The 13,285-nt window shown below is 44.9% G+C and overlaps 1 protein-coding gene across 1 annotated transcript in view; it reads right to left on the reverse strand.

Moving 5' to 3' along the window:
• FGF18 (fibroblast growth factor 18) overlaps positions 1 to 13,285 on the reverse strand; it is a 112,931-nt gene that overhangs the window by 40,271 nt on the left and 59,375 nt on the right. The window contains exon 4 of the mRNA XM_025206172.1: positions 12,099 to 12,257. Within this exon, the coding sequence (XP_025061957.1) occupies positions 12,099 to 12,257 (159 nt within the window). The remainder of the gene's footprint in view (positions 1 to 12,098; positions 12,258 to 13,285) is intronic.

A 13,285-nucleotide genomic window follows, 5' to 3' on the forward strand; every position in this document is an offset into this window, starting at 1 on the left:
ACGTCAAACAGCAAGGAAATGGTCTACAACTGAAAGTCACATTTGCAAAGTTAGACTCTAAGGCTCAGGACAGAAGTTACACATAAACCAGTTGAAGTGATCAGAAACTGGTTTAAACCTGTAACAGAACAGAAGTTCAGTGCGCATAAGACACTTTCAAAATGGCCAAAACTTGCTTAAGATAAACCTGGTTGGATGTAGTAACAGATTTAACTAATTTAGGTCAAACTGGCTTATGGAACTTCTGTCCCAAATCCCGTCCTGGTTCAAGTTCTCGGTCCCCCAGCATCCCAGGATGTTTTGTTGCCCTGGGCTATGCTGTCTGCTCAAGCAGAGCAGGGACTGTCTTGTTCCCTTAGCCTGCTTCCTGCTTGCATCTGTCAGCCCATAGGGACCGGAGAGGAGAGACAAGGGAACAGACCCCCCCCAGCCAGGGTCTAAACAGCCCATGGGGGAGGGAGATCCCTTGTGGTGGGGGCTTTTCAACCCTAAGCAGCATTGGCGACACACAGCTGGTGCACGCAGGTGCACATGCACCCCTTGAGATTGGTGATGCACCCCCTAAGCGAAGAACTGCCAATGTGCCGACACTGCTGTGCCCGCCTGTGGGCAACCTCCTGAAGTGGGCCAGCATCCAGACAAGGAGCTCTTTAACCTTGTGTGGGGACAGAAAGGGGTTGGGGACACTTGGCTAGGCTGGCAAGCAGGCTCTAGTGCCTCGTGCCTACTGGCCTGGATCAATGCAGGCCTCCCCCTGCCTTTCCCAATTGAAAACTGATTGTCAGTTCAGTTGGTTATCAGTTCAACCTATGCAGCTTAGAGGAAGCTGCCTAGATTAAATCGATTCAGCCTTGGGCTTTTTGACTGTCTGTACTAAGCCTAACAGAACACGATCAATAGCAGACAAAGCACAAATTCTAAAGCAACCCAAACTGTGGGGAGGGATCCAAGGAGTCTGAAACAGGCTGGGAGATTTTGTTCTCTCCCTTTACCCAAAGTGTAATGGAGACCACTGAAATGTTTGAGAAATGAATGAAGATGATAGAGTACTATATCCAGGGGCAAAATTCACCTCACCAGTCTCTAGTGATAAAAGTTAAAGATGATCCCTAACTCAGGAGGTTGAGAAGAGTTGGGAACTGGGAGCCTGTCACGCAATTAAGTTAGTTAGTTCCAGACAAAGTATCTGTAGAGAGCTTGCAAACGAAGTTTGTTCATAGTTCTCATTCATAGGTGAAGATAAAAGTGACAATTTTTGCAGCAATTCATAGGTGTAGACAAAAGTGACAATTCTGGCCCCTGAAAGTACCCTATAGCTGTGACCAAAGGCAACCAAATGGCTGCAGAGCACTTGATGAGGGCTTAATCCAAAAACAATCTGAACCCCCATGCAATAAGGGTTCAGATGAAGATGCTTCAAAATGGAGCATTAATGTCTGTCTGCGCACAGCTGGAGCAGGACTAGGCTGATGCAGCTCAGCCTTGTTCCCAGAGCTGTCTTCAGAATGTGGGGGAGCGGGGGCGAAGGGAGCAAAGGGAGTTCGGTCTGGAGCTTTTCAGCCAGCACTGGAGGGTGGGGCGGGTGGATTGGAGCCCTCTAATCCACTCCCCCCCCCCGCCCTCCAGCATTAGCTGAATATACCCCAGGCAAAACTCCCTCTCCTCCACTACCATTCTGAAGACAGATCCAGGGCTGGAGGGGCAGGGGAAAGTGGCTGCAGACTTGGAGCCACTCCAAATTGCAGCTGAATCCCCAACCCCTGGGACCCAAGAGTATAGCGCTTCCTGCAAAGTGCTGGGTTACAGTAGGGCGCTGCACTTCTCTCTGTACCTCATGTGTGCCTTTATTAAACCTGGTGAATACTACATGGTGTCAGAAGTGGCAAATGAGAAAGATCTTGAAAGAATTTAAGTCCTAAACTGAAAAAGAAGCTGGAAACCAAGAGCAACTAGAGCAATGCAGCCATGGGGAAGGACAAGTGCCTGTGTAAGTGATCTGCCTGCACAGTTATAGTCTAAATAAACGGACAATAAGCCATGGGAGTTTTGCAACCTCCACCTGCCCTTCTTGGGTGTGTCCCCATGGGCAGTTCCTAGGGGACAAGTGTGTGCCACTCCTAGTTGTGCTTGGGGGAACACCCCTGCATGCATGCTCTGGCGTGTGGCAAATTGCCCCAGGTGGGATAGAAGAGTCTGGGGCCAGCACCTGGGCTGGCCCCAGCAGCCATACCTAGGGGCCGGGGTGCTTCCCAGAGCTGCAACAGCAGTGACCTGGGCACGTGGAGCCTGGCCAACAGCTAGAGCTGGCCAGGCCCTGGTTCTGGGTTTTGCACACTGCTGCCACATGCACTGCACCACATTTTTTCCTCTGTGCTTTTTTTTATTTTATTTTTTAAAAAGAAACTAGGATTTTCCAGTATCTAAATGTTGCCACCATGCTGCAAATATGAAGCATGCTGAACCAGTTCACTTGCACCATATGCATTTTGCAGCACCTCAAAAGCGTTTGAGGTACTAAAGTGCACATTCCCACTTAGAGGGATGCAGCCCTGACACCAAGCAACATAACAGAGAAGGGCTTTCAAAGCTTTGAGTGGTACCTAGCAGCCACTGGGGCAAAAGAGAAAAATACTCAATCTTCTTGAGTCATATCCTCAGTCTTCTTGCATATTGTTGCGGAGGAAGCACTGACTTTTATAACACCTTTACTTTTGCAAAAGATCAAAATTTGAAATTAAGTAAAATACTGTCCAAATTTGAGTAGTGCATGCCAAATAAGAATGGAGATCCTTGAAAGATAGGTTCTTCACGTGTAGACAAACAACAGAACAAATAGAGAGTAGTATGTTATTGAACTACGGAGGCTGAATAGGAACTGTGCTTTTGGGAACTTGACAGAGTTTCTGATTGCAGGTACTGCATCACAAGCAAGGCTATTGCAGATGAGAGAGTTGTCTCCAGAAAAGACTACGCAACGGGCAGGGCAGCAGAAACTGTTAAGGCACAAGCTGCAGAGCTGCATACACCGAAAGGGGTTGTCTGTGCAATAGGCATGAAAGAATGTGGCAAGAAGAAGCGCTCTCTCATAGGGTGGTATTTTCCATTGGTAAGGATTCCTCTAAGAGAAGAAAAGCTTACAGGTAGCCATGCAGCAAAAGTGGAAGGCAACACAACCCATGCAGTTGAACTGCATTTGGAAAACTCTGTTTTTACCTGTAACAAAAGGAACCGTTTTGCCAAGTGTTGCAGATCCCACAAACAAAACCCTAGGGCACATCCAGACAAGCGCAGCCATGCGGTACATGCCACATGTTCAGCTTTTCTCCGCACTGTGGAGAACAGCTGATATCCAGGAGTCAAAAAATCCTGTGTTGCGATGGCAGCGCATGCTGCTCAAAACCAGAGCCTGACTGGCTGCAACCATGCTCCAGCTGCTGGCAAGGCTCCAAGTGGCAGGATCTCCACTGCTGCAGCCCCAGGAGGCCCCCAGGACCCCAGGTAAGGCCCCAGCCTCCCCTACCCCGTCCAAGCTAACCCACCATGTGCTAGAGGGCGCATGGCACAGGCACTCCCTGGGGACCAAATGTCCACGCTCATGTGGATGTGGCCCTAAAGTACATGCAATTGAGCATAAAAGTGGAGGAGGAATTTGTTACAGATATGGTTAAATCAAGCAAAACCAATACAGAGGAACTGGATTTTGTTAGCACAAATGCAAGGAATGAGAGTTTCATTTAAATTGGACACTGGAGCTCAGGTTAACGTTTTACCAGAGTACAAATATAAAAAATTAAGATTGAAGCCAAAAGTGAGTCCAACAAATATCAAAATAACTGGCTATTCCGGGACAAATATACCAGTGAAAGGGAGATGCATTGCTAGCATCCAATATAAAAAGAGAGAATCACAAACTCCAATTCATTGTGCTACCTAAGGAGGTGATACCACTTGTGAGAAACAGTCTAGTTAAGTGTGTGCTTGCAATACAAAAGGATACAACATTCATGCATCCTGATGATCTTCTTGGCCATCACAGTCCAAATCTGAACAGTCTTCTTAGGAGAAAAATCAGTTATTCCAGAACATAGGAAGCAACTATGTCCTTATGGGAAAAAATGTGCTTATGGACACAAATGCAAATACAGAAAGAGGAAATCTGCCTCAACAGTCTTTAGCTAATATATTTTGTGCTATGTGCAGAAGCACAGCTGCCAAAGGACTCATGCCTATCAAGACTTGAAGGAAAAGCTTCCCACGAAAACAAATCAGAAACTGGATTTGATACTTCAGTCTGTAAAGAAACTGACACCTCCTGAAAAGGCTCACAGAGACTTCTTAAAAGCTGCAGAAAAAGGAAAATAGGAAAGTGAGTGGTAAAGACTCACTCCAGAGTGATGTGCTAGTAATCTCTCCTCTGTGGGTGTTAACTGATTTTTGTATTTTTTGTTAAAATAGATGTCACAATAAAAAATATAATTTAAAGATGCTTGCTAACTAGGAAGAATAAGAAGAGCTGGGAACTAGAAAATGATCTTTCAATTAAGCTAGCTATTTAGTGCAAAAGGATATGCAAAGAGCTTGCCTACAGCTCCACAAATAAAGTTTATTGGTAGTTCTTCTCATTCATGTATGGCTGTGTTTACTGAACCTGGTGATCACTACACAGTCCATGCTAGAGACCTTCTATTTCCACTGCAGATGCACCAAATACTGCAGACAATATGCTCATTTCCTCGGATACCCCATGCCCAGAAAGACAGCAAAAAGCTCAGTGTGGCAAAGTGGAGAATTCTGCACTGTGTGGTCTGTATTTACAAAATGCACACTTTTAAAAACCTTTGCACCAATTTACAGCCTTGCAAATAGGACAACCAGCAAAATGAGGCTGCCAGTGGCCCCAAATAAGTTGCAGCTTCACCATTAACTTCAGTGGCTGCAGGAATATTGGCAGTTTATAAACCCAGGATTACAGTATGTGGTAGTGGAGAAAGCACCCTGGATCATCAGGAGAACCGAGCATGGGAACAGGAGTCAGCTCTTCAGCATTGTTCCCACATCTCCAAGTCTATGCAATTTTAGGCCTTCACTATACAACTCCCCTCTTGTTTTAGTTTAAGATTACTTGCCCTGCAACCGGTGTGGGAAGTGGCAGATGTGGGCACACCTGTGACAGCTTTAACCTAGCTAACTTGGGTACAAAAAGCTGTGAGGCTGTAACAGCACAGGCTGGAGTCTGACAATGTACATACCCAAGGTCCAGAGTACATCTTGGGCTATGGCTTGTGCTAATTTCACTAGCTGTCATTATTCCACCTGTTACACCATTACATATGCCCCTTATACAAATAATCTACTTCCTAAATCAGCCAACCCTGGCTATATGGGTCATCCATTTAATTAGTACTGTCTTCTTGCGTTGACAGTGCAGCACCAGTAGGCACACCTGAACTAGATGTAATCTGGCAAATTAAGATACCCATAGCATTGAAAATGCAGCAGCAGGGAACTTATTGTGGGCCAGGGCCCAAGTATGTTCTTACCATTCTTACAGGATTGTATAACTCATACTACTGTCATAATCCAATGATTTTTAGTGCCTCGGCACATTGGAATTTTCCCGCCACATGGAGCTGTCTTTGCACGGTGGATTTCTCAGCTGCAGAGAGAAAACCCCGGTGCAAAGAGTTCCCGCCACGCGTATGCAAATTAGTGTCCCACTATTGGTCAATTCTAAATTATTCCTACGTGGCGGCTAGCAATTGGCTCGCTAGCCGGATAAAAGGTCAGAGCAGTTTCCGCCCAAGTTGGAGGACTCCACAACCATCTCATGGGGAACTCTAAGCGTGCTGTGGAGCCTAGCAAACTCCACGTGTGTCTTGGAGGAGGACATAGAGGCCTGATCAGCTTCTAGCCACTCCCCGTCATGGTGGAAAATTTGACGTATCCCCCGTGTTCAGCGTGCAGAGTCGTATATCGACAACTCATCTCAGTTCGGTGCGAGAAGAGATCTCACTTCTGTTTGTTTGTGCGCAACTGTAACTCAAGCAAGTTTCCTTCCTGCACTGTGACCATCAGTGTAAGTAAAGCTTTCTTTGTACAACCAATACGCTTCCGTGCCTAACTCTACTCCGTCGTGGAAAAACCCCACCTGACGGTCCGGGCTACTGGCCATAGCCTTAGACCGCCCTCGGTCCCGACAACTACCACGTTCTTACTGCTGTGGCTACTGAGATTATCACCATATACACTGCTGTGGATTAAAGCTAGATTCAAGTGACCTCAGGTATATCAAAAGTACTGCAATTGTATTCTGACAGCAGCGCAGACATTACATAAAACAAGAACATGTACCGTGCTATTCCTGATCAGGTCATAAGAATCCAGGTCCACCTATTACATGACATTCATGTGCACAGCTTCTATTATAATGCTTAGATACTGGACAAGGGTTTGATTTTACCATACATTTCAAAGATCATCCCATTTTCCAGGTAGTACATTAGCAGCTACTAAATATGAACTTAGTTATTCCTTGACTATATTTCCACAGCACGAGACAGTGCAGGGCAGATATAGCAGAATTAGCTTGCTCAGGTATTCAAAAGAAGGGCACGTTAGCTTAGGCAGAGCATTGCACTAATAATGCTATAATGCTTCCCCTACCTGAGCTTGAGTTCATTCATAGCTTATCCACATCTCTCTAAATTGCACTCTGTACCCAGTGTTCTCCATTAGCTGACACAGTGGGCTTGATTTCAGCTTGAGGCCCTGAAACTCTAGTGCTGTAAAGTCCAGCAAGAATGAGTTCAACAATAGTCTAAGCAAGATAGTAAAATGCCCACAGCCCACTGTCCTGCTGAGAGACCCAACAACAAGAAATGAAAGAGTAAATTGGATAGGAGTGCCTGGGATCATGGGCCAGGCAAGGGCAAAGCAAAACAACTGAATAATGCCGCTTTGTAGCATTTTCTCAGGGAAGTTTCCATCAAAGGAGCTACTACAGAGCCTGAGACAGTTTAAAACTGTTTTCCCAAGGCAGAACCCACAGGGAAAAGCTGATAAATTCCTGGTTTGTGGTAAAGGCAGACAAGGTTCCTTGGGTGAATCTGATATCTTTTATTGGACCAACCCAAATGGTTGGAGAATAGTTATTAAGCAAGCTTTCGGGTTCAAAAACCCTTCGTCAGGCTAAGGAAATTTCAGCAGTTGGTGTGTGCTCTTCCTGGATGGAATGAAAAGTAAAGAAGCCAGGGGCTGGGCTGGTATGCATGCAAGACAGGTAGTCAGTGAAAATGTAGATTGAGGAGTCAATGGGTGAGAGACAGGCGGGGGGTGAGGGGGAGAGAGAAGGGGGTTGAAAGTGGAGAGGTACCTGGGGAGTCAGATGTCAGGCAGGTTATAATGTGTCATAAATCCAATGTCTATATTTAGTCCATGATTTTTAGTATCCAGGAGGTTGATGAAATGGAGCTCATAGGCTCGTCTCTGGGAAGTGTTTTGTAAGTTTCCTTTGAGGATCAGGACTGAGTTTGTGGTAAAGGCACTTCTGATAACAGAATATAAAGAACAAACAAAACTCCCAGAAAAAACTGACAAAATGTCTCTCAACAGTATCTAAGTTGGCTTTAGCTCTTTGAGACCCTAATAATAGTCAATAAAATAACTTCTGTGAGCAAAGGCTGCAGGATTGGGCCCGTTGCTGGGACACAGTCTGCTTAAGTATAAGTATATATATGTTCAAAAAAGGGAAAGCAGGTTCATACCAGGAGCACTTTGCCAGTCCTGTACTGCTATGCCAGTACCTTGTACAAGGAAAGAGCTTTGAAAGAATGCATAGCTCATACCAATAAAACTGTGGTTTTGCTAGTGTAGCTTATTTCAGCGCCCCCCTGCTTCCCAGCCAAATGAAATAAGCCATCCCAACTTAAGAGTAGTTTTGCTGGTACTGTGACTGTACAAGGTAATTTTGCTGAGCTTTGTCAATCAGGGATCTCACATCTTCACACCTCTGACTGATACAGCTCTACCACTAAAATCCTGCAGTGAAGATCTGGCCTCAGAAATATTTGCTGGCCAGAAGACTAAAATTTTCTCACTACTGGGGCTCATAACCAGCAGTGTTAGTTTATTGTTGACAGGTAACAATAAAGCTTTAGTGCTTCAGGGTGACAAAGATAATGCACAAAGCAGACAACTAGAGAAATAAGTGCAATTACCTCAATGCCATGCTCCCATCTTCTCTCAGCTAGATTGATTTTCCCAGTGGCTACAAGGCTTTTAAATTTAGTTGTCGGAATCCCCAAATTAATAGGTATAAGGTCAATATCCTTTTGCTATTCACCTACCAAAGTGTCACCATTGAAAATGCAAGGAGTCAATTCAATTAAAATGTAGATGGAGAAACAACCAAAATAAAGGTAAATGAAACTGCAAACTAAATGTCACTCAAGGACTGAAAACAGGTGCTGCATCACAGTCTACCAAAATGCATTATATCCTGAACTAAAAATTAACAAGTGTAGCTTTGTTTTCTATGGGTTAAAATGGTTCTAAATGTAAAACTTTAGTGGAGGCATAAGACACAAAAACAAGTAGAATTACCATGAGGAATTAGAGACCCAGTTCTCCTCACCCACATGGATGCAAATCAGGAGCAGCTCCACTAGGTGAGGGTTCACTAGTGTCAGATTAGTGCAGAGAAGACCCAGGTTTCTGTTATGATAAAGAGCTCTATCCAAAGGCCCTTAACTCCCACTGGCTCAGTTTGTTACATGACAGATATCCTCATTAGGACTGCCATGCTGCTATGCTTGTTTTAGTTTTCCAAAAGTAAGAACTTTTAGCAGAAAGCCATAGCTGATGTAAATGGAATCAACAGAACTAGGCCAATTTACACCAAGTGGTCGCTTCAAGACGAGCATAGCCATGCAGTATGTGGTGCCGCAGACATCTGCAGTGCTACATAGAACAAACTGCGCATTCAGCTGTTCTCTGCACTGAAAGGGAGCAGCGGGGATGAGGGGGCTTGACCCTTGGATGTCCAGGGGTCAAAAAATCTGCACACAAAAAAGGCTGAGCGGCGCATATGGAAGCAGCATGAGCCCCTCAAAACCGAAGCCTGCCTGGCCGGAGCCACACTGGCAGCCAGCCAGGCTCCAAGCAGCAGAATTGCTGCTGCTGCAGTCCTGGAAGGCCCCCCCTGACCCCTTCTAGGGCCAGCCCAGTGCTGGCCTCAGCCTCCCCTCCCCTACCTGGGGTAACTGCTGCATGCCAGAGGGTGTGTGGCACAGGTGTTTCCCAGGGACAGCTAGCAGCAGCACAAGGTGTCCCACTGCTAGTTGTCCCGGAGGAACTAAACATCTACGCTTGTGTGGACATGGCCAGAGACTATTGCCTGTTGCTGACAGAGTCCATAATTTTAAACCAGGAATTCAGAATGCCCCTAAAATGCTTCATAACTCACTAACACAATTCTGAAATCATTTTCTTGATGCCTGTAAAGCTGTGTGCTGCATGGGCAAGTAAAGGTAAATGTAACCTGTTGGGATATTTCCCCAAAACTAGTTGCGCAGACTTCACAGTAATCCTATATTAGCAGTTATGGTTTCCATTAAAGTTTTGGAGCTCTTAGGCAATGTGAACCTTCCCACCCATTTTTCAGATGTGAGAACTACAATGTACTGCAGGGCATGGGATGCCATTGCAAGAGAAAACACGCTATCGAGAAGTAAGGTTCTCTGTTACTTTTCATTTTTAATCCTTTTCTGGGATGCCGTTCCAGTTCTTCGCTTAACCATTGCCCTCTATGTCACCATAGTGTGGGCTCCTCATTTACTCCAGTCTCCAACCACTTCATAGGCAATTACAGCTGGTCTACACCTGCTCCTCCAGCTTTCCTACTTTAGTTTTTCTCCTGCTGGTGATTTCCTTTCCCAGCCATTTCTGAAAAGCTTTCAAGAAGGAAGGGTTAGAGGCTAAGTATAGACAGTTAAAAAGCCCAAGGCTGAATCGGATAAATCTTCACAGGTTAGTCTCAGCTGCGTAGATTGAACCAATAAGCAAGTTAACAGACATTCACATTTGTATCCAGAAATGCAGCCACATGCCTGCAGTGGCTCAGGCCAGAAGCCAGGGGACACTACAGCATGTCTCCCTGCTCAGCTGGAGTAGACAGGCTGGGCCAAGGCCTGCCTGCCCACCCTGCGAAGGGGTGTTTACAGAGGAAGTGCAAAGCATCCTGGGATGCTGAGTGACTGAGTTAACTTGAATCTGGAGGGAATCTGGGACAGAAGTTCAATAAAGCAATTTAACCTAAATCAGTTAAATCTAATACTACATCCATCCAGTTTATCTTAAACCGGTTTCAGCCATTTTGAAACAGGTTTATGTGCACTGAACTTCTGTTGTGTTACAAATTTGAACCAGTTTCCAATCACTTATACTGGATTATGTGTAATTTTTGTCCCTAGTCTAAAAGAAAAATATCAACTGTTTCAACCTGAAGCCTGGATCCCAAGAGTATACACTCATCATAAGCTCAAGTGCCATTCACAGTACCCTCACACCTGCATCAAAGGCCTAATATCCATTCCAGTTGCATTGTACAATTCCAATTATATGCTGAAGAATGAAAACTACTGGGGCACTTATACATGTGATGGGGGTTTAGTCCCCTTCATTGAGAACAGTAGGTTTTTAATTGTGATGATTAAAAACCCACCATTTCAAGTTAGGGGCTTCTCTGCCACTGTTATGGTGAGGGGCCCAATCCTTTTTTTTTTTTTTTTTTTTTTACTCTCGCTTTTTTTTTTTTGCCAAACCCTGCCTGCCTCTCCTGTGGCCAGGGGGCCAGCTAGCCAAGCAGCCCCTGAGCTGCAGGGGGCCCTGGTCCTTCCCTCCATGGGGCTGCCAGATGGGTGGCTAGAGGGCTGTGTGCTGCCCCAGCTCAGAGGCAGTACCTGGCCCAAAATAACTTCCCTAAGCCTGCCTGCTGGCAACCCACCCAGGCAGCCCCAGGGGGTGCCGCCAGCATGGAGACTGGAGCCCACCAGCAGCTTGCCCACGCAGCCATGGGCAGGCTCTGCCAGGCCCCTCCCCACTTCTGCCTTCAACCTTCCTCTCCTGCAGCCAGGGAGTGAGCTGTCAGATTAAGGGCTGCAACGTTACAGGTAGCTACGTTGCAAATTAAACTACATGGGGATGTCATTTAGTTTGCAAAGTAACACATTCATTTAAATCTGAAGAAAAAAAAAAATGTACATGGAAAGTGTAAACCGTAAAAACAGGCAATTTTAATCACGTGTACAAGCACCCCTGGAGAGCAGACAGAACTAAAAAGACTGCAGCATGTTGCACCATCAAGTCCTATCTCCTTCCAGCCAAAAATGAACTGATCCAGTCTTGTAGATCCAAGGATGGCCCAAGAAGCCTGGTAAGTGCAATACTCAGGGATTCTGAAAACTAAATCTCATCAGTCCCTTAAATGTTATGCAGAAGATTTCATAGTTTCATAGTATGATTTCGCTTCAGTAGTATCAAATTTATAGGCACACTTATAAATTCCCACAGCCAAACCCAGGGACACTGAGTCAGAGAGATATTCTGTCAACATTAAAGCACAAATCCTCTCTTACAGACAATCTAAAACATTGAAAATGCATATTTAATAAGAACAAGACAATTTTTCCTGTGCTGACAAACCAACATAGTGACAATTCACAAAGGGCAAGCTACAGGCTGTCATCCTCTCCCTTCATCAACCCCGTTTTCTCCTCATGTGCAGTAAGAAAACAACATTTTTTTGTTGGTCTGCTCTATTTTTTTATTCGCTCTCTCATTCAGATTTGCTTTGTACTTCTTGTGAACACTTTGGAGACTGCTGACACTTTACACATGTCCTCCTCAGCATCTGACTGGCAGGCAATTTGGAAAATGTCAGTATTGGGAAGGCCTAAATTCAGTGGTTGCTGAATGCTGATGGGACAATATTTGGTTCCAGCCACAGATGGTCATACTGGGGGGTATTCTCAATTCCTTTTGTGGAATCTTCCAGCTGTCCATGCAGACATCAGCTATTTCTCCCCTTTAGCTGCAGTAACTCTTTCTGTGCTTTTTACCTTTCTTCTGAATAAATTCTCTTGGAAATTCTGCTCTGTAAAAGTGTTCTTCTTTTCCTGTCTCAGATTGTTCCGAAGTGTTACAGTGCATTCCTAAAGCATAGTTGCTGTCTTCTACCCCAGAGGTGGCTGCAGAAATTCCTATGCATATAAAAACTTTTTTTAAAAGCTGTGGGATCCTATGGGAGGAAAGGCCCTAAGAAGAGTATGAGATATCATCATCATCACCACCACCACCACTAGAAAAGCACAAACTTGTCATCTCTTAACTTCAGAAAGACAATATAGCTGACTACCGATCCACCTTAGCTATTCATATAGCCTCCAGAACTACAGCATCTGAGCAACTCACAACTTCTAATGATTTTATTCTCACAACACAGGTTTGAAGGCAAAACCTCATATTATGGGTTGGGAACTATGAACGGAGACTAACTAAAACTGACACAAGGCTAAACAGCAACTCTAATGTAGGTCACATGAGTCCCACCTTACCAGCCCAAACAATAGAACAGCCTTACTAATGTAAAACTTGAAGACTTATTTTCATTAAAATTTTAAATAATTTAAAATAGTTTTAAAATTAAATCAAAAGCCTCTTCAAAGGCTTTAAAACAAACCCATTTTTCTCTTTTCTTGTAAATATTTAGCAAAATTGGGTGGGACCATTTTTATCAAATATAGTATTAAAATGGTTACTGACATATTTTTCATTTACTGAAACGGAGGCTTTTCTTAAAGGAAAAAATCAAAATAATCGCTTTGATGACATGTTGACAGTGTTTTCTTTGAATGAGCTGTAGTTAAAGCACCCCCACTGCCATTTTTTAACATGGGGACACTGATGCACGTGGTGCTCTGGGAGCTTCCACTAACTAAAGCACTGCCTCCCTCCCCCCATACACACACACACACACACACTCCTGGAGCACACGTATAAACACCCTTGGTTTTGTCACTCGCACTGCTGGGCAGCTCGCACTCACTACATGGACTTTGGCAGATCTGTCCCCTCTCTGGCCGGACCAGTCCCCCACATTGTCCAGGATGGGTTTCTCCTGTACTGTTCTCTCCAGCATCTGGCACTGGGCACTGTCAGGGGTGGAATACAGGATATGCTAGACTACACAGTGAAGGGGCTCCTAGAGGTAGGGGGATGAGCCTGGCTG

The sequence above is a fragment of the Alligator sinensis genome, unplaced genomic scaffold (assembly GCF_000455745.1).
Source record: "Alligator sinensis unplaced genomic scaffold, ASM45574v1 scaffold156_1, whole genome shotgun sequence".
NCBI classification, from domain to species: domain Eukaryota; kingdom Metazoa; phylum Chordata; order Crocodylia; family Alligatoridae; genus Alligator; species Alligator sinensis.